The 27,208-nt window shown below is 47.0% G+C and overlaps 1 protein-coding gene across 1 annotated transcript in view; it reads right to left on the reverse strand.

Moving 5' to 3' along the window:
* The window catches only part of LOC147107903 (lysozyme C-1-like), a 46,717-nt gene extending 43,528 nt beyond the window's left edge, over positions 1-3,189 (reverse strand). Inside the window, exons 1-2 of the mRNA XM_086007289.1 lie at positions 3,060-3,189; positions 2,087-2,278 (exon numbers count right to left, since the gene is read on the reverse strand). Of these exons, the coding sequence (XP_085863415.1) occupies positions 2,087-2,278; positions 3,060-3,189 (322 nt within the window). The remainder of the gene's footprint in view (positions 1-2,086; positions 2,279-3,059) is intronic.
* Between the last annotated feature and the right edge of the window lie 24,019 nt (positions 3,190-27,208).

Genomic DNA, 27,208 nt, shown 5'->3' on the forward strand with positions numbered 1-27,208 from the left:
TGGCATTACCATCAGCGAATCCCCCACCATCAACATCCTGGGAGTCACCATCAACCAGAAACTTAACTGGACCAACCACATAAATACTGTGGCAACAAGAGCAGGTCAGAGGCTAGGTATTCTGCGGTGAGTGTCTCACCTCCTGACTCCCCAAAGCCTTTCCACCATCTACAAGGCACAAGTAAGGAGTGTGATGGAATACTCTCCACTTGCCTGGATGAGTGCAGCTCCAACAACACTCAAGAAACTCCTCATCCTGCTGCTTCTTACAACGGTAGTGTCTGGCGATTTCTACTACTAGCATTGCCAGTTGGTTTACTCTTCTGTCGGCACGCCTTCGCAAGATGCCCAGTTTTCTTGCAGTAGAAACAATCTGCCTTCACATATGGACAGCTTTGAGCGATGTGTTGTCCCAGGCACCGATAGCAGGACTTCAATGCACTGTTACCTTGGCCAGTTGCTGAGGCCTTGCAGCCCAACTGCCTTTTACTTTTAGCCTGCGGCCGATTCACCTCGGTTGTCTGACAACTGGAAATGGCGCGAAACTCTCAGGGGTATCGGTCGGCCATATCCATCGACATAGCTGTCTGACAAGCTAAGTCAAAAGTCAACTTAGGGGTTGTCAACAATTTACTTCTGATACGTTCATTTTTCAACCCACAAACAAAGCGGCCACGCAAAGCTCGGTCCTGAAAGATTCTGAAATGACAGTGAATGGATAGCTTTTTTAAAGCTACAATGTACTCACTGATACTCTCGTCATTTAATTGATCACATGTTCCAAAATGATAACTTTCAGCAATTTCCAGGGGCTCAGGACAGTAGTGCTGTTCTAACATGGTTCGGATCTCCTTCAGTGGCGTGTCCTTCGGCTTGGCGGGAACAAGCAAAATTTTCAGGGTTTCATCCACCTCAGGGCCTGCTTCAATTAAAGAAAATAGCCTGTTTCATTTCTAAAACCGCCCGGTTACGGTTTACATCATCGGAGACTTCGACGATACTATTCGCGCTGAAAAACATGTCTTTCCATGCCACATACGCTCTGAAAGTCTATCGGTCATGATGGAACTCACCCAAGCGCCCTATTATTCCCATAGGCGCGGCCATCTGGACTCTGGCAATGTCGACAATTCAGCCACGTGTGCTCGAAATTTATCTCGGATTTTTAAGTTTTGCTGCAAAACGAAGAACCTCTAACAGTCCCCCCATCGGTTGCCAGGATTATCCTCCAACAAAAATTTCAATTAGGGAATCCTCAATCACTTCCTCATTGCCAATTCTGTGATATCTTGAGACACAGCATATATATATATACAACAGCACAACATGGCTTCCAGTAAGAACTGTACTGCACATGGCTTTATTATTATATATATCAGTCGTCCACCAGATAGCTCTATTACGCTCAGATTTAAAATTAACAATTGATCTCGCATCAATTGCCATTTGTGAGAGAGAGGTCTGAACTTCTACCACCCTTTGTTTGTAGAAGTGCTTCCTAATTTCAATCTAATTTTTAGCCTAGTCCTAGACTCCCCAACCAGTAGAAATAGTTTCTCTCTATCTACCCTATCTGTTTCCCTTTATATCTTGAAAACTTCGAACAAATCACCCCATTACCTTCTAAATTCAATGGAATACAACCCTAATTTGTGTAATCTCTCCTCGTAATTTAACCCCTGGGGTCCAGGTGATATTCTGGTAAACCTACGCTGCACTTCCTCCAAGGCCAATATATCCTTCCTAAAGGGTGGTACGGCCTGAGAACAACTAATAAAAGAAATGCTAGGAGAGAATGGAAACTGAGCCTAAGTTACAAAATTGACGGGCAGACAAAGACCAGCTGGCCCATCAAACCCATCCCATATTCAAGATGGCCAGAGGTATCATGACTAAACTCTCCTTCCCTCCTTCCACCCATCCCCCCAACCTACCTCCTCAACCCCATTTAAACTCCTAGGAGAGGCAAAAAACCAGGACCAATAAGGGAAAAAATACTCTGGGAAAATCCATCTCCAACCCCCTCAGGCGATTGAAACCAGTGGAGATCACATGGAGAGTTTTAACGATGTGTTGAATCACTTACCATTACAGTTCTTCCCACACCCATTCTTTGAATTCTTTGAATTCTTTGAATTCTGAGTCCGTCCATCATCACACCACCTGATGCTACTGATCTGAAAGAGCCCATAGTCTGATGACACAGTCCTTCCGTCTCTCCTGTTGCGTCCGATTACTCTTGCGTTATAACTGCTTTCATATTGAATCAAACACATCCCTAAAGCAAAGGCAAAATCACATCTGTGTTACACATTTCCTCTGATGCCCCCTCCTCCCCACCCGCTTCCCAATGCCCACCACCCTGCCCACACACACCCCCTGTGATAAGGATCTATTCAGTCTCGCTGAGTTCTATTTACAATTGCAATTGTTCCTTTTTTAACCTGAGAAATTTAGATGGTGGGGCAGGGCTGGGTTGAAAAGAATCCAGTCCACGGCAATGGAAACCAAAAGTTGCGTGGAACTTGCGGGAGTTCCTACAAACCATGCTTCACGCCGAGAAGTGGGAGGTGTCCGGCTCACAGTCACCAAGCCTGGGAAACAGCTGGAGTTGCCCAGTACAAACCTATGACAGAGCTGTTCGACCTTTGAGCCCAAGGCTTTTCCCTCAGGATGTACGCATGCACGCACCTTCCAACAAGAGGTCACTGGTAGCCACCATTGGCAGGTATCCTGCTTTCTCTGTTTCTCCCCCCCCCCCACCCCACCCCACCCCACAACCACCCCAGCCTGGAGGTGCTGAGGCTAATCATAGTGCGCCATCAGGTAAGATCAGTTGAGCACAGCCCTGTGCTGAAACAAGGACCGCCCGGTCAGTGTGTCTCAGCTCACACCAAGCAGTGAGCTTAACAACTAAAACCATCGAGAAAAACTACAAACGATTCACTACATACTGAATATAATGTAAAGGAATCAGTGCACTAAGACAGTGCGGTTAGAGCCTGGTGAGGTGAGGACATTCAACTACAATCTACTAGTGCAGAGAACGTGAAACTCACAGTTTGCCAGATTGTAGCCACGATATCCGTCCAATCCATTTTTGCGTAAAAGGCGGGCAAGCTCGCATTTCTCATAGACGTAAGGACTCGCGACTGCCAGCAGGGCACTGAGAATTAAAAAGGTCATCATCCTGTTGGTCACTGCACTGCAGCCTTTAAAATGGAAATAGGTCTTTGGTTTCTCTCTTTTGCTATTGGGTCAGGAATCTGGGCCCCACCCCCAGCCCTCCCTCCCACCACCCCCAGCCCCCACCTCAATCCCTGTCGTTACCACACACACGAAAAAAACCTTATAAAAACCCAATCGATCTCTGACTGGTCTCTGGATTTTGGCTCTGATTCATCAAGAACTTCAGATTTCCAGGAAAATTTGTTTTTTTTTCTCTTCCGGTTCTGTCAGGGAGATCTGCCATCCTTCTTTCTCTGAAAACGACTGCTTGGTTATCAGAAGATAATGGAGACCATTTGGACACTTCAATTCCCCCAACACTGACTTCCAACTGGATGAAGAAGTCCAGCGTTTCTCGACCAGGCAGATTGGCAACAACAACAACTTGCATTTATATAGTGCCTTTAACGTAGTAAAATGTCCCAAAGCGCTTCACAGGAACGATTATCAGGCAAAAATTGACACCGAGCCACATATTAGGACAGGTGACCAAAAGCTTGGTCAAAAAGGTATGTTTTTAAGGAGCATTTTAAAGGAGGAGAGAGAGTTGGAGAGACAGGGAGGGAATTAGAACATAAGAACCTAAGAAACAGGAGCAGGAGTCGGCCAATCCGCCCCTCGAGCCTGCTCCGCCATTCAATAAGATCATGGCTGATCTGATCCTGGCCTCAACTCCACTTTCCCGCTCTCTCCCCATACCCCTCGACTCCCCTGTAGTTCAAATATCTGTCAATCTCCGCCTTGAATATATTCAATGACTCCGCCTCCACAGCTCTCTGGGGAGGAGAATTCCAAAGATTCACGACCCTCTGAGAGAAGAAATTCCTCCTCATTTCCATCTTAAATGGGCGACCCCTTATTCTGAAACTATGCCCCCTAGTTCTAGATACCCCCACTAAGGGAAACATCCTCTCAGCATCCACTCTGTCAATCCCCCTCAGAATCTTATATGTTTCAATAAGATCCCCTCTCATTCTTCTAAACTCCAATGAGTATAGGCCCAACTTGCTCAACCTTTCATCCTATGTCAACCCCTTCACCCCAGGAAACAACCTTCTCTGCATTTCCTCCAATGCAAGTATATCCTTCCTTAAATATGGAGACCAAAACTGTATGCAGTACTCCAGGTGCGGTCTCACCAGCGCCCTGTACAGTTGCAGGGCTTAGGACCTAGGAGGCAGAAGGCATGGCCACCAATGGTGAGGTAAAGGAAGTGGGCCAGAGCAAGTGTGCAAGGGGCCAGAATTGCAGGAGCGCAGAGCTCTTGGAGGGTTGTTGGGCTGGAGGAGGTTGCAGAGATAGGGAGGGGTGAGGCCACGGAGGGGATTTGAACACAAGGATGAGAATTTTAAAATCAAGGCTTTGGTGGACCGGGAGCCAATGTAGGCAATTGTATGAGGTACTGGCCTAGAAATTCAGTTAGGGCGCCCAGCTCGCCTGGGCGCCGGAATTACCGCTGCGCGCGGAGCCACTTGCGCCAGCGGGATATTCAGTTTCAGCGCCCCAAGTGGAAGCCGGCCGCTAAACAAGGGTTTCGGCGCCCCGCTTGGGGCGCTGAAACTGAATATCGGCGTGCAAAGTGCCACAGCGCCACCCGCTGCGGCATGGCAGCCTGCGGTACTGCAGGCCTTCCTCTCACTCTTAAGGGGGAGGTGCCTGCAACAGCGCGATCCCCGCTCGCAAGTGCCGGCAAATGAGCCCGGCACCAAGGAGAAGTGCCGGGCTCTCTGGAAACAGCCGGCAATGCCGCGGGGGGGGGGGTGTAGGAGGCCGGGGACGGAGGAGCGGGCAGGCGGCTGCCGAAAAAGCGGCCGGCCGCACCTCCACCTTAACTCGCCCCACTACCGGCACAGGTAGACCCCTGTGTACCGGTCGCTGTTTGCGGCCGGCGCGGAGGAGGCGGCAGCGACCAAATATGGCCAGCGGGGCGATAGCGGGGCGCTGCGCACACCGATGACGTCATCGGTGGCGGTGCAGCGCTACAGGCTAACGCCGCCATTAGCACCCCGCTAAATATCGCGGTAGGTTTGGACAGTGGCGCAAAAGCCCTCTTTGGGCGCAAACTGGTGGCACAGGCCACTGAATTTCTAGGCCACTGTCTTTAGGTGCGTCTGCTCGAATATGTCGTGGGTTTAACCTTTTGGCAAAGCTCTTCAAATGAGCCAGGTACCTGGGGACTTATCACTGCCAACTCTTCGCCCCCAGTGCCGGTTGTTAATAAAAAAAATTCTAAAGAAACACACTGATCTCTAATTTCTTAAAAAGATTTTTTTTGGATCGATAAAGTTTGTTTTCTCCGTACTGTGACTTCCATCGGTGTTTCCTGGAGTGCCGACAAGAACAAGTTATTTCTAAGAAATGTTGCTCTTCTCCTCTCTTCTCAAGGTCATGTGCCATCCCTTTTTTCCCGGAAAGACAGCCGCACATTGTGACTGCTTAGTTGTCGAAAGATAAGGAAAGGAACAGAGGAACAGGAACTGTTGAAACTCAAGCCTCTAAGGCCCTAACGCTCCTAACACAACACTCAAGTGGACCTTGAACTGGTCCACTATTTCTCTACCTGGCAGATTGCCCCAAACACTCATTCAGTCCTTCAAAATATCTATTTATCAAATTACTTTTAAATAATTTCCATTTACGACCCTGTGTTCTAATTTTCCTTCCTTTATTGGAGTAGTCGGGCAGGATTCTCCATTTAAGAGCATAAGAAATAGGAGCAGGAGGAGGCCATTTGGCCCCTCAAGTCTGCTCCGCCATTCAATGAAATCATGGCTGATCTGATCTTGGCCTCAACACCACTTTCCCTGCCCGCTCTCTCCCTATAACTCTTGACTCCCCTGTTGCTCAAATATCTGTCTATCTCCACCTTGAATATATTCAATGACTCCGCCTCCACAGCTCTCTGGGGCAGAGAATTCCAAAGATTCATGACCCTCGGAGAGAAGAAATTCCTCCTCATCTCCGTTTTAAATGGACGACCCCTTATGCTGAAACTATGTCCCCTAGTTCTAGATTCCCCCATGAGGGGAAACATCCTCCCTGCATCGACCCTGTCGAGCCCCCTCAGAATCTTATATGTTTCAATAACATCACCTCTCTAAACCCCAATGAGTATAGGCCCAACTTGCTCAACCTTTCTTCATAAGACAACCCCCAACCCCTTCATCTCAGGAATCAACCTCGTGAACCTTCTCTGAACTGCCTCCAATGCAAGTATATCCCTCCTTAAATAAGGAGACCAAAACTGTACGCAGTACTCCAGGTGTGGTCTCACCAGCGCCCTGTACAGTTGTAGGAAGACTTCCCTATTTTTATACTCCATCCCCCTTGCAACAAAGGCCAACATTCCATTTGCCTCCCTAATTACTTGTTGCACCTGCATGCTAACTTTTTGTGTTTCGTGTATGAGGACCCGCAGATCCCTCTGTACCATCGCATTTTGTAGTCTCTCTCCATTTAAAAAATAATTTGTTTTTTTATTCTTCCTACCAAACTGGATAACCTCACATTTTCCCACATTATGCTCCATCTGCCAAATATTTGCCCACTCACTTAACCTATCTATATCTCTTTGCAGAATCTTTGTGTCCTCCTCACAACTTGCTTTCCCACCTATCTTTGTATCATCAGCAAATTTGGCTACAGTACACTTGATCCGTTCATCCAAGTCATTAATATAGATTATAAATAGTTGAGGCCCCAGCACTGATCCCTGTGGCACCCCACTAGTTACAGTTTGCCAACCGGAAAATGGCCCATTTATCCCAACTCTTTGTTTTCTGTTCATTAGCCAATCCTCTATCTATGCTAATATAATACCCCAACCCCATGAGCTCTTATCTTGTGCAGTAACCTTTTATGTGGCACCCTATTGAATGCCTTCTGGAAATCCAAATACACTACATCTACTGGTTCCCCTTCATCCACCCTGCTCGTTACATCCTCAAAGAACTCTAGCAAATTTGTTAAACACGATTTCCCTTTCATAAAACCATGTTGACTCTGCTTGATTGTATTATGATTTTCTAAATGTCCTGCTATTACTCCCTTAATAATGGATTCCAGCATTTTCCCAATGACAGGTGTTAGGCTAACTGGCCTATAGTTTCCTGCTTTCTGCCTCCCTCCTTTCTTGAATAGGGGCATTACATTTGCGGTTTTCCAATCCAGGGGCCTTGTCCACCTTTAGTCCCATTAGTTTGCCTCGTACTTTTTCTCTAGTGATAGTCACTGTTTTAAGTTCCTCCCTCCCTATAGACCCTTGGTTATCAATTATTATGGGATGTTGTTAGTGTCTTCTACCATGAAGACTGATACAAAATATTTGTTCAAAGTCTCTGCCATTTCCCTGTTTCCCATTATTAATTCCCCAGTCTTATCCTCTAAGGGACAAATGTTTACTTTAGCTACTCTCTTCCTTTTTATATGCCTGTAGCAGCTCTTGCTGTCTGTTTTTATATTTTTTGCTAGTTTACTTTCATAATCTATCTTCTCCCTCTTTACTATTTTTTTAGTCATCCTTTGCTGGTTTCTAAAAATTTCCCAATCCTCTGGCTTACCACTAATCTTCACAACATTGTCTGCCTTTTCTTTCAATTTGATACCATCCTTAACTTCCTTAGCTAGGCATGGATGGTTCATCCCTCTCATAGAGTCTTTCTTTCTCACTGGAATAAACCATTGCTGAGAGTTATGAAATATCTCCTTAAATGTCTGCCACTGCTTATCTACCGTCTTACCCTTTAATCTATTTTCCCAGTCTACTTTAGCCAACTCTTTCTTCATACCTTTGTAATTGCCTTTATTTAAGTTTAGGACACTAGTTTCAGGCCTAAATTTCTCACCTTCTAATTGAATTTGAAATTCTATCAGCTATGATCACCCTTCCCTAGGGGATCCTTTACTATGAGATCATTAATTAATCCTGTCTCATTACACATTACCAGATCTAAGATAGCCTTCTCCCTGATTGGTTTCACAATGTATTGTTCTAAGAAACCATCCCAAATACATTATATGAACTCGTCCTCAAGGCTACCCTTGCCAATTTGATTTGTCCAATCTATATGAAGATTAAAATCGCCCATGATTATTGCAGTACCTTTCTTACAAGCCCCTATTATTTCTTGACTTATACTCTGTCCTACAGTGTAGCTACTGTTAGGGGGCCTATAGACTACTCCCACCAGTGACTTCTTTCCCTTACTATTTCTTATCTCCACCCAAACTGATTCTACATCTTGATCTTCTGAACCAATATCATTTCTCACCAGTGCACTGATCTCATCCTTTATTAACAGAGCTACCCCACCTCCTTTTCCTTTCTGCCTATCCTTCCAAAATGTCAAATACCCCAGAATATTCAGTTCCCAGCCTTGGTCACCTTGCAACCACGTCTCTGTAATGGCTATCAGATCATACCCATTTATTTCTATTTGTGCCGTCAACTCATCTATCTTGTTACAAATTGTAAGGGGTTTTCCTCGAGAGGTTTCCCTGAGGTTTCTCTCTCTAGAGGCCTCTCTCTCTTGCACAGTAAAACTTTGAGTGGTTTGACCCACTCACCCCTTAGATTCTATAATCTGGACTTAGGTGCAGGAACTGCAATGCAGAGAAGACTCTTGTAGACCAAGTTTGATGAATAAAAATGAAATTTTATTGCAAATGGAAAAATATCAAATCAAATGCAACAAAGACAAGAATACGGTACATGGGAGGGAAAAACAAATACAAACAAATCATAACGACATTATACTAACTAAGGCAAATATAGGCATCTTATACTCTACAAAGATCATCATAAAATAAAGAAACACATGGAACATCGAGGGACAACAACTCATATTAATTGTACCCTTAAATCCACCCCCTTATTAAACCTAACTAGATCTGATTGTGAAGGGCCAGAAACATGCTCACCAATCCCACTAGGAAGTGCAAAGTTTTGAAAACGAGGCTGCTGGGGCTGCTGGGGCTGCAACGACTGTCCGATTTTAAACTGTCCTTTTTCTCCGCTCTCTTTGTGACCGTCCGAGCTTGTTGATTCAAACTTCCTCCAACGTCTTCTCCCAAGCTATGTCTTCCTCCTCAAGCTGCGTTCCGGGGTGCTGCGTCCTGGTCCTGTATCTCAACTCGTCCAAGCTGTCCCTGGGGTCGTTGCCCCTGTCGCGTCGTGTCCCACTGCCGTGTCCTCCAAGCTGCTTGTTCAGCTTGCCTCGAGTGTCGCTTCCAACCCGGTGCTTCTGCTTGTTTCAACTGCTGAAAAGTCTCTTCAGTTATATCTTTCTTCCCGGGGCTTCACTTCCCCCCCAAAATCAGGTGAGTCTTTGTTTTAACTTTTGGTGGGCTTTGAGCACAGCGGGGCAGTTATTATATTTTAAATCATTTTAAGCGGCTGGTAACAGGCCCATCTCTGGTTTGAAATGGCTTTCATTGTTTTTTAATTTCGTGCTAATCCTGTTACCGAGCCCTTGGTGTTGTCCTCATGAATAAGTTATTGTCTCTTTCATCTGGGTCAACATTTAGATGGCCTCTGTCTCCAGCCAGATCTTGAGTGGATCTGCATCTAATCCATATGCATGCGTGTGGGTCTGGCTTTGTCCTCTCAGAAACAGCTTCCAGAACTTGCTATGGGTTCAATCCACATAGTTGTCTGAGGTTGTGCAGGAACCATTTTAAAGTGTCCCAATAAGCCGGTCACATGATACAGCGGCCATTTTGTATGCCCCTTTTTCTGGGCTTCTTTTAAAACAGTCTTTAAAATCATGGCCTCTTCTACCCATTGATCCTTATTAATATGAAATCCAATTTTGCGAATCCTACAGAATGCTGCATGCATTCAGGTAAAGAGCTTTTAATTTTGTCTTTTTACCATTTTTCCCTATCCTGATTCTATTTGCTGGTGCACTCTTATGTTTGTACGCTCTGTCTCCTCCTGTCACACTCTAGTTATCATTATTCCCCCATCGCTACCCTGCTCTATTGCCTTCTCCTTTCTCTTTGACTTTCTAAATTCCCCTTCACTTGAACACCTGTGTTGTATCCGTGTGTTAATGGAGACACGGAATGCAGGAGTTGGTTTAACAGGTGTTTACTGAACAAAGTCTGGAGGTGAACTAAAAGATACAAGACACTATACAGGCTTATATACCCGAGTGGTCACTACCGGTATTACAGTACACAGGGGCTCTTAAAGGTACATACACTACAATTCCTCCCCTTTTAGATAATTGGTACATAACATTTTAAGTAATCATTAATTAACATGTTTACAAGAACAATAATCTACACATTTGCTGCAGTTAATCAATTATAAGTCAGTCTCTCTGGAGGCTTCCTGACTCGGCCAGGATAACGCCTCGGTGGTGCAGTAGTTTTCGGTGGTGTAGTAGGTTCTTTTGGCAAGGTCGATTCGGCTTGAATGCCAGTGTCGGGTTCATCTGGTTCCAGTATCACCGGATCGGAGGTAGATACCATGGGTATCTCTGCTTCATCATTAGGCGTATAGAGTTGTGGTGTAGGTTGTCCCTTTTTGGATGACTCTATGATCTGGTCAGCATGGCACCTTATTATACTTTCTCTAATGTCCACAGTATACATCAGCGGTCCTAGTCGTGTGCAAATAGTTCCAGGCTGCCATTTCTCGGTACGGTAGTCCCGGGCCAAAACTTGTTGACCTATCTGGAAGGTTCTAGTTGGCCTTTCATTCATGCCTTGAAATTGCCGGTTCTCTACGTCCCTTCTGATGTTTGGCTTGATCAAATCCAGCCGGCATCTTACTCTTCTATTGAAAAACATCATGGCGGGAGTTTGGTTTGTAACCACATGTGTTGCATTCCTGTACGCAAACAAGAAGTTATCTACCTTATGTTGTAGATTTATGTCTTCATTACCCATGGCCTTTATGGCCTTCTTGAAGGTCTGGACAAACCTTTCAGCTAATCCATTGGTGGCGGGATGGTATGGGGCGGACGTGTAGTGCTTAACCCCATTGTTTTTTAAGAACTTCCTGAATTCTTCGCACACAAATTGCGGTCCATTATCAGAACAGATCTGTTCAGGCAGCCCATTCCTGGCAAATATGGTCCTTAATTGATGGTTTTTTCCGTGGTGGTGGAGGACATCTTTATTACCTCCGGCCACTTGGAGTGTGCATCAACCGCGATTAAGAACATTGAGTCCATAAATGGACCAGCAAAGTCGATATGTACCCTTTGCCATGGAGATGAGGGACACTCCCATGGATGTAGAGGGGCTTGTGGTGGGGCGTTTTGGACCTTCTGGCATCCTAGACAGCTCTTGGTCATTTCTTCGATGTCTCCATCGATACCTGGCCACCACACAAACGCTCTGGCTAGGTTCTTCATTTTCACTCCACCCAGATGCCCCTCGTGAAGCTCCTTTAGCACTTTATCCTGGAGTTTGGGTGGAATCATCACTCTGGATCCACACATCAAGGTTCCTCGGCACACTGACAGCTGTTCTCTTCTTTGCGAGAATACTGGCAACAGTGGTTCGCCATGTGCTGGCCATCCCTTCACCGTTAAATCGTAGACTCGTGAGAGAGTCGGCTCATTTCTCGTTTCCTTTTCAATGGTAGAATTTGTTACTGGTAGACATTCCACTATGGTTGAGTGGAACATCTCCACTGGGTCCACTGTAGGTGCCTCTTCTACTGTTGGCAATGGTAGGCGCGATAAACCGTCAGCATTCCCATGCTGTTTTGATCCTTTGTAATCTATGTCATATTGGTGTGCCCCTAGGAAAAGGGACCACCTCTGTAGCCTTTGCGCTGTCATAATGGGAACGCCCTTTTTAGGGTTGAATATGGAGACGAGGGGTTGATGGTCAGTCAACAAGATAAATTTTTGTCCGTGTAGGTAATGGTTGAATTTCTTCACTCCCCACACCAGGCTGAGTGCTTCCCTGTTGATCTGGGCATAGTTATGCTCAGCTGAGTTCAATGAGCGTGACGCAAAAGCTATCGGCCGCTCTGAGCCATCAGGGAATCTATGCGATAATACCGCTCCTATGCCGTAAGGGGATGCATCGCACACCAGTCTGATTGGCAGTGATGGGTTGTAATGAGCCAACACTTCCTTGGACGTGATCAAGCCTTTGCATTTATGGAAGGCACGTTTACAGTCTTCGCTCCATTTCCAAATTACTCCCGTTTGTAGCAGTGCGTTAAGAGGGTGCAGAACAGTTGACAAGTTCGGTAAAAATTTATGATAGTAATTTATCAATCCCAGGAACGACCTTAATTGTGAGACATTTTCAGGTGCTGGGGCTTTTATGACCGCTTCAATTTTTTCAGGTGACTTATGCAACCCTTCCCCGTTAATTATATGGCCACAATATGATATTTGTTTCTGGAAAAATTCGCACTTGGGGCGATTTGCTCGTAGGCCCCATTCTCTCAGCCTACTGAGCACCTGCTCCAAATTGGCAAGGTGTTCGTTGTCTTTTTCTCCTGTTACAAGGATGTCATCTAGGTAGCATTGAGTCTCCGGAATCCCTTGCAGGACTTGCTCCATAGCTCTTTGCCAGATAGCTGGAGCTGATGCTACTCCGAAAACCAGTCGATTGTACTGGTACAGGCCTTTGTGTGTGTTTATCGTGAGATACTTTTTAGAGGCCTCCTCAACCTCCATCTGTAGATATGCCTGTGCCAAGTCAATTTTGGTGAAACGTTTCCCTCCGGATAGTGAGGCGAAAATATCTTCTATCCTTGGAAGAGGATACTGTACCATGTGAAGGACCGGGTTTACAGTCACCTTGAAGTCCCCACAGATGCGAATTTTTCTCTGTTCTTCAGATTTATCATTATTCAATGTTTTCTTCATGACCGGGACGATGGGTGTTGCCCACTCGCTCCAATCTACCTTGGATAACACGCCTGCCTTTTCCAAATTCTCCAGCTCTGCCTCAACTGCTGGACTAATTGCGTATGGCATCGGCCTTGCCTTAAAAAACTTGGGAATTGCCGCATCTTCCACTTTTATTGAGGCGGTGATGCCTTTCAAGGTTCCTAGTTCCTGTTGAAACACTTCTTTGGCGTTGGCCAAGATGTCTTTTAATCGTTCAGGTGTGACGTCATCATCATTTTTTTTCTTACTGGTCACCGTCAGTGCCTGAATGGAGTGCCAGTCTAAACGTATCTTCCTGATCCATTCACATCCCAACAGCGGTGGACCACCATCTTGCAGAACGTATAAATACAACTTCTGTATTTCCTTGCCGTTGTATACAACAGGCACCCTTATTTTCCCTCTGGGGTATACTTTCTGCCCCGTATATGTCTTCAAGAAAATGGATGTGTCTTTCAAAGGTATATGCGGAAATAGCCGCTCGTAATCCTGTCGACTTATGACGGTCAGAGCTGATCCTGTATCTAGCTCCATTTTAACTGGGGACCCCACTATCATGAGGGTAACCCAAATGGTCTGGTAATCTTCTTTGGCAATTACATTATGTAATTTGAGAGAGCTTAGTCTCTTGTTTCCGGAGTCGCTATCGCTCTTCTGGTCTTCGGAGCTACTGTCCGTCATCATTTGTACCTTTCTGTACTTTTCCTTATTGATTTTTTTTCTGTCAGTGGATTTTTTGTTTCCAGATTGGCATACACGTGCAATGTGTCCCATCTTTCCGCATTGCCTGCATGCTTTGTCCTTGAACCAGCAGTCCCTCTGGTCATGGGTGGATCTGCCGCAGTGATAACATCTCTTGAAACCCCGTGTCATTTCATGGGTGGCGAAGTCCTGTGGCTTTTGCTGTATCTCTGCAGCTCCTCTTGCTGCTGCTTTGTATGATACAGCCACACTGAAAGCCTTGTCCAGTGTCAAATCTTTCTCAGAAAGTAGCCTTTTCTGTGTTCCTTCACTTAGGAGACCACAGACGAATTTGTCTCGTAGAGAATCTGCCAGTCCTGCCCTGAATTGGCAGTGCTTAGACAGCTTTCTTAATTCGGTGAGGTAATCAGCGTTACTTTCATTCTTGTGCTGATTCCTCCTGAAGAATTTGAATCGTTCCGCTATCAGCAGCGGTGTTGGGTTTAAGTGCTCCTGTAGGGTATCAACAATCTCCTTAAAATCCTTGTCCATCGGTTTGGCTGGAGTGATTAAGTTTCGTAACAGCCCGTATGTCCTTGTGCCCATCAGATTTAGAAGTACCGATGCCTTTTTATCATCCTCTACTTAATTCGCTGTGCAATATACCTCCACTCTTTCCACATATGTGGTCCACTCCTCTATATCACTATCGAAAGCAGTAATATTGCCAGTCTTAGGCATCCTGAAAATCAAAAATGGCACCTCCCGCGCTTTCCTTTCTTCGCTGCTGAGAAAAAAATGGCGCCTCCCGCGCTTTCGCGCCGCTGCCGCTGCTGACAACGCTGTTCTCCACGGTTTTTATTTACACAGATATTTTTAATAGTTGGAGACTCGTTCCCGCCGGACTCTCTGGGACTTTTCCCTCCCTCTGCTTGGTCCGAACGCCGACCTGCTTTGCAGCGCCGGCCGTCTCCCGAGTGCTCCACCCTCCGTCTCTGTTTGCCTCCGCCTTCCGACTCGCTGCTCGGCCCCGCTGCAGAGCCACCTGATCGAGCCCCAGCCCGCCGACCAGGAAGGATTAGTGCAGTACCTGCCACCAGCCCGGCTAGCTGGTGAAGCCACAGTTTTTTGGGGTTTTTTCGGTTTTTTTTTCTTCGACCTTCGTCTGAGGAATCGATCTCCTTGAGGTGCTGCCGAATTGCAGGTAAGTCCGTTTCCAATTCGTTGCCACTGTTGTATCCGTGTGTTAATGGAGACACGGAATGCAGGAGTTGGTTTAACAGGTGTTTACTGAACAAAGTCTGGAGGTGAACTAAAAGATACAAGACACTATACAGGCTTATATACCCGAGTGGTCACTACCGGTATTACAGTACACAGGGGCTCTTAAAGGTACATACACTACAACCTGTAAGGGGTTTTCCTTGAGAGACTTCCCTGAGGTTTCTCTCTCCAGAGGCCTCTCTCTCTTGCACAATAAAACCGTGAGTGGTTCGACCCACTCGCCCCTTAGATTCTATACTCTGGACTTAGGGGCAGGAACTACAATGTAGAGAAAACTCTTGTAGACCAAGTTTGATGAAACAAAACGAAATGTTATTGCTTAAGGAAAAATATCAAATCAAATGCAAGCAGATAAGAGAGTACATGGGAGGGAAAAACACACAAACAAATCATAACGACACAGTAGTAACTAAGGCAAATATAGGCATCTTATACTCTACAAAGATCATCATGAATTAAGGAAACACACGGAACATCGAGGGACAACAACTCATGTTAATTGTACCCTTAAAATCCACCCCCTTATTAAACCTATCTAGATCTGATTGTGAAGGGCCAGAAACATGCTCACCAATCCCACCAGGAAGTGCAAGGTTTTGAAATCGAGTCTGTGTTTGGTCCTTTCAGGCGTTTCGTCTCCACGTGGATCGTGGAGCCCCTGCGAGCTGCGCCACACCTCTCTCCTGAGGTGGGGGTCGGGAGCGGCTGGACACCGGCGGGCCTGGATGTCGGCGGGGTCGAGGTTCGTCGGCTCAACCCTGGTTAGAGGAGCCTTGGGCTGGCTCCCATCGCTTCTTCAGTTTCCTTTTCTCTCTTCTCCCGAGCCAGGGTGGCTGGAAGGTTTCTCCTCTTGGGGTTTACATTTTTTTTGTCTCTTCTCCCAAGTTGGGTCGATGGCCTCTCGTTCCGGCAACGGCCCGGGGATGGTCAATGATCTTCCGATGTGTTTCCCCGGGGCGGGACGCTGGCTTCGAGACGGCCTTCTCGATGTTGGCTTTCTTCTTCCTCCTGCGAGTGCCTGCTTCTTCTTCTGAGTGTCCGGATTCAAACTCTCCACACAAGCCTGCCCCAACTGCCGAAAGTCTTCCAGATATACTTTTCTTCCAGAAACTTCCGTCTCCCGCCCAAAATCAGGTTAGTCTTTGTTTTACTTTTGGCGGGCTGGGAGCACAGCGGGGTAGTTATTATATTTTAAAATGTCTTAAATGGCCGGTAAAGGCCCATCTCTGGTCTGGAATGACCTTCATTGTTTTTAATGTCCTGCTGATCTCGTTATCTAGTCCTGGGTGCTGTTCTCATGAATATGAAATTGTCCCCTTTTGTCTGGGTCAACATTTAGATGGCCTCTGTCTCCAGGCCGATCTTGACTGGATCTGCATCTAATCCATATGTATACGTGTGGGTCTGGTTTCATTCTCTCAGAAACGGCTTCCAGAACTTACTGTGGGTTGAATCCACAAAGCTGTCTGAGGTTGCACAGGAACCATTTTAAAGTGTCCCAATAAGTTGGTCACATGGTACGGTGGCCATTTTGTATGCCCCTTTTTCTGGGCTTCTTTTAAAACAGTCTTTAAGATCATGGCCTCTTCTGCCATTTGACCCTTATTAATACAAAGTCCAATTTTGCGAATCCTACACACCCCCTCCCCCATCCCTGTCCATTTAAAATAAATGGGGGGTGTGGTCAATTTCTGCCTCATTCCTTCAAAGTCTGCCTTACCTAACTTTAAAACCTTGGTTCGTGACTCACTCTTCTCCCTCACAAACCTAATATTGAATTCTATCATATTATGTTAACTGTTAGCTATGTCTTCTTTCACTGTTAGATTATTGACTAATTCATGTCACTAGATCTAACATGACCTGTTCTCTTGTTGGTTCAAGAACAAACTGTTCCAGGAAGCCGTCTCGAATACACTCGAGCTGTTCTGCTTCTCCCAGCCTATGTGGAAATTAAAGTCTCCCGTTATAACCACACTGTTTTTGTAACAAGCTTCTCTGATCTCCACGTTTATGTATCCCTCGACTTTAACCCTGCTATCTGGAGGTCTCCTACTGAAGTCTTGTATCCCTTTCTATTCCTCAATTCTACCCATAGTATTTCTACTCCCTGCTCACCCTTACTGACCAGCCCTCTTTCTAAAGCTGTAATAGTGTCCTTTGTCAATATTGTTACTACTCCTCCTTTTCCAATTTCCCCCTCCTTTCTAAAGAACTGATAACCTGGAATATGTATCCCCCAATCTTGCCCAGCTTGTAGCCAGGTCTCAGTGAGACCACGCCTGGAGTACTGTGCACAGTTTTGGTCGCCTTATCTAAGGAAGGATATACTTGCCTTAGAGGCGGTGTGACGAAGGTTCACTAGATTGATTCCTGGGATGAGAGGGCTGTCCTATGATGGGAGATTGTGTAGAATGGGCCGATACTCTCTGGAGTTTAGAAGAATGAGAGGTGACATCATTGAAACATATAAGATTCTGAAGGGGATTGACAGGGTAGATGCTGAGAGGTTGTTTCCCCTGGCTGGAGAGTCTAGAACTAGGGGGGCATAGTCTCAGGATAAGGGGTCGGCCATTTAAGACCGAGATGAGGTGAAATTTCTTCACTCAGAGGGTGGTGAATCTTTGGAATTCTCTGTCCCAGAGGGCTGTGGATGCTGAGTCTTTGAGTATATTCAAGGCTGAGAGAGATAGATTTTTGGACTCTAGGGGAATCAATATGGAGATCGGGCAGGAAAGTGGAGTTGAGGTCGATGATCAGCCGTGATCTTATTGAATGGCGGAGCAGGCTCAAGGGGCCGTGTGGCCTACTCCTGCTCCTAATTATTATGTTCTTATGGCCACACGTCGTGTCCTTTAAGCTGAATTTGTATTTCTAATTCACTTGTTTTATTTCTTATGCTGCGTCCATTGTTGTAGAGAACTTCTAATTGGGCAACAGACCCTACCCCGCCCTTTTGCCCCAATGCTGCTTCTCCCACATATCTTAACTCCTCACACTCCTTGTTGTTCATTGCTCCTGTCATATTTTTATCAGTTAGTTTATTATTATTTCCTTTTTTTTTCCCTCTGGGCCTGAAGTATTTAACACTGTTTATGGTCTGGAATTTGCTCTCCCGTCCCTCTCAATGGGAGGTAACAAATGAGAAAAGTTCCTCTGGACTCCCAGCTCTGCATGGGGGGGACAGGGGCCCACACCTTAGGGAGCTCAGGTACAAATACAGGAGCCACCTGTTTGCAGATTGTGTACGCAACAGTATATACCTGATATACCTCAACAGGCCGGAGGTCCCTGGTGCAAGTGTTGGAGATAATTCTGTGTAACAACTACTGTAGAGTACAGTGAATGGCCCCTGCTTTATTAATGGAGGAGATCTATCTCACTCTTTAGCAACACGTTGTACTACTATAATGTTTAAATATCAAGCTGTTCGGGCTGGGACATGGTATTCCCTCCTGTCCAGGATATTGAGTTAATGATTGAACATCTAAGCTGGGACAGGATGTTTCATCCCGTACTTTGAAGCACTGTTGCTCAGCGCGTACTGCGGAGTAGGTCTACAGTACAGTAACTTCCCCTGGCTCTCCCCACACCGCACCCCACCCCCCCCTCCCCTCCCACCCCAAAGAAGGGACAAGCTGCCAACTTCAGGGTTCGGGCAGCGGAAGCATCCCATTGGCTCAGGCTGGCAGAGGGGGAGGGATATGCTGTTTTGCAGTTGGGAGGGGTGGGGGGGAGCGATTATTTTGCAGGGATGAAGAAAGGGGCATTACAAAACTTCCCATTCATTTGAAGGTGGGGCGCGCAGTCGCTCTTACCCACAGAAGCAAGGCTGTGGGACAGCCTGTTAACCGAGCCTGCTTTAAGAAATCTTTGGCTTCCTTCAAGCACAGGGTGAGTCAGTACAATTACCCTTATCGCTACCTGGGCTGCAGGTTGGGAAGAAAATCCTTATGAGATTATTGTTGATGCACCTTGTTTGGTCGTTTTAAAGAAATCTACGTCTAACCGTGTTAATTGCTTTGCATGATCTGAATTCAGAACCTTTTTTTTTTATTCATTCATGGGATTTGAGAAGATGGTGGTGAGCCACCTTCTTGAACCGCTGCAGCCCGTGTGGTATAAGAACATAAGAACATAAGAAATAGGAGCAGGAGTAGGCTATATGGTCCCTCGAACCTGCTCCGCCATTCAATAAGATCATGGCTGATCATTGACCTCAACTCCACTTTCCCGCCCGATCCCCATATCCCTTGATTCCCCCAGAGTCCAAAAATCTCTCTATCACAGCCTTGAATATACTCAACGACTCAGCATTCACAGCCCTCTGGGACAGAGAATTCCAAGGATTCACAAACCACTGAGTGAATAAGTTCCTTCTCATCTCAGTCCTAAATGGCCGACCCCTTTTCCTGAGACTAGGGCCCCTAGTTGAAGGTGTTCTCACAGTGCTGTTAGGGAGGGAGTTCCAGGACTTTGACCCAGCGACGATGAAGGAACAGCAATATATTTCTAAGTCAGGATGGTGTGTGACTTGGAGGGGAACTTGGAGGTGGTGGTGTTCCCATGCACCTGCTGCCCTTGTCCTTCTAGGTGGAAGAGGTCACGGGTTTGGGAGGTGCTGCCAAAGAAGCCTTGGCGAGTTGCTGCAGTGCATCTTGTGGATGGTACACACTGCAGCCACGGTGCGCCGGTGGTGGAGGGAGTGAATGTTTAAGGTGGTGGATGGGGTGCCAATCACACGGGCTGGTTTGTCCTGGATGGTGTCGAGCTTCTTGAGTGTTGTTGGAGCTGCACTCATCCAGGCAAGTGGAGAGTATTCCATCACACTTCTGACTTGTGCCTTGTAGATGGTGGAAAGGCTTTGGGGAGTCAGGAGGTGAGACACTCGCCACAGAATACCTAGCCTCTGACCCGCTCTTGTTGCCACAGTATTTATGTGGCTGGTCCAGTTATGTTTCTGGTCAATGGTGACCCCCAGGATGTTGATGGTGGGGGATTCGGCAATGGTAGTGCCGTTGAATGTCAAGGGGCAGTGGCTGGACACTTTCTTGTTGGGGATAGTCATTGCCTGGCACTTGTGTGGCGTGAATGTTACCTGCCACTTAGCAGCCCAAGCCTGAATGTTGTCCAGGTCTTGTTGCATGTGGGCATGGACTGCTTCATTATCTGAGGAATTGCGAATGGAACTGCAATCATCAGCGAACATCCCCACTTCAGACCTTATGATGGAGGGAAGTTCATTGATGAAGCAGCTGAAGATGGTTGGCCCTAAGACACTGCCCTGAGGAACTCCTGCAGCAATGTCCTGGGGCAGAAATGGCCTCCAACAACTACAACCATCTTCCTTTGTGCTAGGTATGACTCCAGCCAGTTTTCCACCTGATTCCCATTAACTTCAATTTTACTAGAGCTCCTTGATGCCACACTCAGTCAAATGCTGCCTTGCTGTCAAGGGTAGTCACTCTCCCCTCACCTCTAGAATTCAGCTCTTTTGTCCATGTTTGGAGCAAGGCTGTAATGAGCTCTGGAGCTGAATGGTCCTGGTGGAACCCAAACTGATCATTGATGAGCAGGTTATTGGTGAGTAAGTGCCACTTGCTAGCACTGTCGACGACACCTTCCATCACTTTGTTGATGATTGAGAGTAGACTGATGGGGCAGTAATTGGTCAAATTGGATTGGTCCTGCTTTGTGAACAGGTCATACCTGGGCAATTTTCCACTTTGTTAGGTAGATGCCAGTGTTGCAACTGTACTGGAACAGCTTGGCTAGAGGCGCGGCTAGTTCTGGAGCACACGTCTTCAGCACTACAGCCGAGATATAGTTGGGGGCCATAGCCTTTGCTGTATCTGTGAAGCTGGCTCCAAATCTATCCTTGTCATGTGGACTACAGTCTCTTACAACTTGTATAGGGCATGGAATGATTGCATAGCCTGACAGGTTCAAGTCCTCCAGCTCAGTGGGCAGCACTGTCCCCTTTGAGTCAGAAGGTCTTCAGATCAAGTCCCACTCCAGAGACTTGAGCCCATAATCCAGGCTGACACCCCGGTGCAGTACTGAGGGAGTGCTGCACTGTTGGAGGAGCAGTCTGACAATTTAAACACCGTGGAGAGGTCTAGAGAAGAGGTAGTGAGGTAGAGCTGGGTGTCGTCAGTGTACATGTGGAAACTGACGCTGTGTTTTCGGATGATGTCATCAAGGGGCAACATATAGATGAGAAATAGGAGGAGGCCAAGGATAGATCCTTGGGGGTCACCAGTGGTAACGATGCGGGAGCGGGAAGAGAAGCCGTTGCAGGTGATTCTCTAGCTACGATTAGTCCATCCAATCCCGCTTTCTTATACAATGTACCGCATCTGTCCATCAAATCCCCCTTTCTTATACAATGTACCACTTCTATCCATCCAAACCCGCTTTCCTATACATTGTACAGCTTCTGTCCATACAATCCCGCTTTCTTATACAATGTACCGCTTCTGTCCATCCAATGGATATGGAGATCGGGCGGGAAAGTGGAGTTGAGATCGATGATCTGCCATGATCTTATTGAATGGTGGAGCAGGCTTGAGGGACCGTATAGCCTACTCCTGCTACTATTTCTTATGTTCCTTTCAGATGAGACATTAAACTGAGGTCTCATCTGCCCTCTTGGGTGGATGTAAATGTTCTCACGGCACTATTTTGAAGAAGAGCAGGGGAGTTCTCCCCAATGTCCTGGCCAATATTTATCCCTCAACCAACACCTAAAACAGCCTCCCACAACCATGACTATCGCTCAGGAGATAGATGGTGTTTATTCCAGAGTGTGAAGCATTGACAATCATTATAAGGGACTCACTGGAGACGGGAAAGGCACCAGCAGATTGGAAACAGTGCAATGCAGTCCCCACGTCCAAGAATGAGGATAGCAACATAGAAACATAGAAGGTAGGAGCAGGAGTGGATAAATCAGATTTGGGCATGTACAGGCCAAAGAAGGCAAAGAGAGAGCAGATGATCTGGGGTGTGGGGGGCGGGGAGGGAACAGAATTGAGGCTGTGCCCAGATACCTCGGGATTCTGCGCTGTGCAGAATAAGCAGAGGAAATTCCAGTCGGCGATCGTGGGTGAGTCTTCTGCTCATTTCCAGTACGTCAAACTGTACAGTGCCTTGGTCAGGCCGCACCTTGAGTATTGTGTCCAGTTCCCCTCATCAAGACACAATGGAGAACCTTCAAACATTGCAGGCCGATCCTTAGTCCTAGAGGACTGCGTTACGAGGAGAGACTGGAGAGACTTGAGGGGCAAAATTAGGCTCGGTAGCGCCACTTTTTGGGGAGCTACGAGGCCCCTTAAGGTTCCAAAATGGCGTCCGTGGTGCGTGCACACCTCTGACGCAAAGTGCGCTGGACCCCATATTGATAAAGGGCACACCTAACATCCATCAGAAGCATGCAGAGCAGGCAGGTTATGACGCAAATCAGTGCGCTGCCATTTTGGAGCTCTACGCCCTCTCTTAACCTCACACAGCTGAACATGACGTTAAGCAGTAGGAAGGACCTGGAGCAGCTCCAGGCCTAGAAGGCGCGGCTTTGGACTACACCATCTCGGCATGGGCGGCGGCAGTCTAGGCTGGCTGGCTGACAGGCAACAGCAAGGGCAATGGCAGAGTGGCAAGAGAGGCCAGCAGGTTCATGCTCCATGGAGCCACTACCACTCTCCCAGGGTGGAGCCTCAGCAATCCTAGTAATCTGTTACAGAACAGATTGATGGCCTGCTGTGATGCCCTGGAAGCCTCTTTGAACACTGGTATCCAGAGCCATGATAAGCTTCCACTACAGCACTCAGACGTCGGATGGCTGCGGCTTGTGTTGCAATGGAAGCTGGGACATCGGCCATCAGACGCTGCATGATGGTTGGCTCCACGTGTGTTGATGGAGGTGGCCATCTGTTCTATGCTGGAAAGGATGGGCTCCAAGCTCTGTACAAAGCCCTGTGCCAAGTTGGTGTCAGACTCCTCCATGCTCCTTGACATTGAACACATGCTTTCTGGCAGGCTTCCCAATGCACCAAGCATGTCGGTGTGTACACCCATCAGCCTTTTTCTGTAGCCTGGCCCATCGATTTCCTCATTTGGGTCCCCTGCAGCAGAACTCGTGTGCGCCCTCGACCTCTGGTGAGCTGACACCTGCGCTCTCCTTTCCCCCTGCCCTGGCTGCAGCACACTTGTGCCTGGTGTCTCACCACTTGCAGATCCCGCCTCTATGCTATCTTCTAAATTACATGCCGTGTCAGTATCTGAGCTGGTGGCTGCGAGTGTGAAATCAAGTGACAGTGTGGGCTGGATTTTCATTGAGGAGTCGGGCTGGAGGCGGGGCTACAACTTTCGGGGTTGTAGTCCCGCCTCCATCGAGTTCTAGCCAACCCACACGATTGTGACTTGATTGACCTTGTTGAGCCTGCCCAGCGGGCTCAGCAGGCCAATTAAGGGCCACCCGGCAACAGGTGACGTGACAGATTGACATTTCATCTGTCAAGACTTTCTGTGCCGGTGAGATGAGGGACTCCCGAGACCTGAAGGAAGGAAGGCTGTAAAGGTAAGTAAAGGTATGTAAAATTTCTTTAAACACTTTACACAGACCAAACACACTTACCTTTGCACTCATGCACCCATCACTCACCTGAACACCGGACATCTCGACCCCTCCAAGCCCTTCATCCCGACGGTCCGCCTCCTCTAACTTGGCGTGGTTTGGAGCCGTCGGGAATCCCACACTTCAACATTAAAAATAGGGATTAGGCTAAAAACTGCCTGTTAACTACCTGTTAGTTAATTGGCATTAATCCCCTTCCCGCCTCGGGGAGGCGGGTCCCAGTGCAGGGCGGGTACCTGCCTCCTTTGAAACTGGCATGGAGGCGGGATGGGGGTGGGATGGTGTCGGGACCCCCAATTTCAGGATTTTAACCCCCCGCACGCCTCCAATCCCGCCTCCACGGCCCAATGAAAATCCTGTGTCTTTATCTTCACTATCTTCCTGCTCTTCCACCACTGCCTGAGCCGGTTGCAATTCTTGGGAATCTGAATTGAAATAGGGGCAATGTTTGGGTTGTGGTGAGGCGAGAGGAGAAAGTAAGGAGTGCATGCTTACACCATCTGCAGCTTGTATGTCAGAAGAGATTGAGGGATGAGGGAGAAGTGGGACGTGGGAAGGAGGATTAGGTATGGCGATGCCATCATCTTCAATGGCTTCAGTCCCACGACCTTAGCAATGGCCCTTTCCATAATGGCCAGCACCATTTCCTCCATGGTGCGCCTCTCCCCCTTCAGTTAGCTCCTACAGCCTCTGGTTGTGCCGATTAACCATTTGAGCTTGAAACCTGTGACACAGTGAATTCTCCAGCCTTGTATCGTAAGTGGGACTCCAAGTGTATGTGTAATGATTAATAATATAAGTTATCATTCAGTGCTTAATTCCTATGAAAGCCAATAAATGCCTTTGAACTCTATTATCTTGTGGAATAACTTATAAGAACATCCAGTCCCTGACACATGAACAATTTATAATATCTCGTTTCTTTCAAACGTGCTTGGAACAAGCAAAGAATTTCTCAAATCATCACCAGAAAAAGGGGTCGGCCATTTTGGATGAGAGGAGGAGAAATTTCATCACTCAGAGGGTTGTGAATCTTTGGAATTCTCTACCCCAGAGGACGTTGAATCGTTGAGTATATTCAAGATCATTAGATTTTCGAGCACTAAGGGAATCGAGGGATATGGGGATAGGGCGGGAAAGTGGAGTTGAGGTTGAAGATCAGCCACAATCTTATTGAATGGCAGAGCAGGCTCGAGATGTCGTATGGCCTACTCCTACTCCTGCTTCTTATTTTTTTTAATCATTCACAGGACGTGGACATCACCAGCAAGGCCAGCATTTATTGTCCACCCCTAAACTTCCCTTGAGAAGGTGGTGGTGAGCTGCCTTCTTGAATACATCTGAATGGCCACATATAGGCCAGACCGGAAGGGCATTAGTGAACCAGATGGGCTTTTACAGCAATCCAGGAGTTTCATGGTCACCATTACTGACACTAGCTTTTTATTCCAGATTTATTTAATTAACCATCTGCCATGGTGGGATTTGAACTCATGTCATCAGATCATTACTTTGGGACTTCCTGGATTACTGGTCCAGTAACATATTCTACACCTTAAATTATGAGGACTTATATTCCCTTGAATATAGAAGATTAAGGGGTGATCTAATTGAGGTGTTTAAGATGATTAAAGGAGTTGATAGGGTGGATAGAGAGAAACTATTTCCTCTGGTGGGGGGAGTCCAGAACAAGGGGGCACCACCTTAAAATTAGAGCCAGGCCGTTCAGGGGCGATGTCAGGAAGCACTTATTCACACAAAGGTTGGTGGAAATCTGGAACTCTCTCCCCCAAAAAGCTGTTGAGGCTGGAGGGTCAATTGAAAAATTTCAAGACTGAGACTGATAGATTTTTGGAATGGCTGTTAAGGATTACAGAACCAAGGCGGGTAAATGGTGTTAAGATACAGATCAGCCATGATCTAATTGAATGGCAGAACAGGCTCGAGGGGCTGAATGGCCTCCTCCTGCTCCTATGTTCCTGAGTCTTTCTTTTTGTTTCACAGACCAGCCGCACACATGAAGAAAGCTCCATCTGGGCAAGGTAGTGAGGCCTGCTGGTGCCCATGGGACTGTGTCCAGCAAGAGCCAGGGCTTTCAGGAAGGGAGTGGAGAGAATTGAAATGCGCCTGCCCTGGTTGCAGCCTCTAACTGTTTCTATTCCTTCTCCTTGCACCACAGATGATTGTTAAATCAGTGGGACATTTGGTAATTCAAAAACCAATTTGTTTTACTTTCTTTATATTCCAGAGTTGTGTTTGAGGGACTTTGTGAGCCGAACACAGTGTTTCTATATAAAGGCGGAATCGATACCAGACTCCAGCCTGAGCCGTTCGTGACAAGATGAAGACCCTCACTGTTCTCAGTCTCCTGCTGTGGCCACAAGTGCCAAAGTCTATGAGAAATGCCAGTTTGCCCAGCTTTTGAAGGCACACGGTTGAGATGGATTTCATAGAAACATAGAAACATAGAAGATAGGAGCAGGAGTAGGCCATTCGGCCCTTCGAGCCTGCTCCGCCATTCAATGTGATCATGGCTGATCATCCAAATTCAGTACCCGGTCCCTGCCTTCTCCCCATATCCCTTGATCCCTTTAGCCTTAAGGAATATATCCAACTCTTTCTTGAATATATTTAATGAACTAGCCTCCACCGCCCTCTGTGGCAGAGAATTCCACAGGTTCACCACTCTCTGGGTGAAGAAATTCCTCCTCATTTCAGTCCAAAATGGCTTACCCCTTATCCTTAGACTATGACCCCTGGTTCTGGACTCCCCGGCCATCAGAAACATCCTTCCTGCATCTAGTCTGTCCAGGCCTGACAGAATTTTATAGGTTTCGATGAGGTCCCCTCTCAATCTTCTAAACTCCAGCGAGTATAAGCCCAATTGACACAATCTCTCCTCATACGTCATTCCTGTCATCCCAGGTATCAGCCTGGTGAATCTTCGCTGCACTCCCTCCATGGCAAGAACGTCCTTCCTCAGGTAAGGTGACCAAAACTGCACACAATACTCAAGGTGCGGTCTCACCAAGGCCCTGTACAACTGTAGCAAGACATCCTTGTTCCTGTACTCGAACCCTCTTGCTACGAAGGCCAACATACCATTTGCCTTCTTAACCGCCTGCTGCACCTGCATGCTTACCTTCAGCGACTGGTGCACAAGGACACCCAGGTCTCTTTGCACTTCCCCTTCTCCCAATCTATTGCCATTCAAATAATAATCTGCCTTCCTGTTTTTGCCACCAAAGTGGATAACCTCACATTTATCCACATTATAGTGCATTTGCCATGTTTCTGCCCAATCACCCAACCTGTCCAAATCGTACTGGAGTTTCCCCGACATCCTCCTCGCAGCTTACCCTCCCGCCCAGCTTTGTGTCGTCTGCAAATTTGGAGATATTACATCCAATTCCCTCGTCCAGATCATTAATATATATTATGAACAGCTGGGGTCCTAGGACTGATCCTTGCGGTACCCCACTAGTCACTGCCTGCCACTCGGAAAACGACC

The sequence above is a fragment of the Somniosus microcephalus genome, chromosome 14 (assembly GCF_052327205.1).
Source record: "Somniosus microcephalus isolate GS21.2 chromosome 14, FLI_Smic_1.0, whole genome shotgun sequence".
NCBI classification, from domain to species: Eukaryota; Metazoa; Chordata; class Chondrichthyes; order Squaliformes; family Somniosidae; genus Somniosus; species Somniosus microcephalus.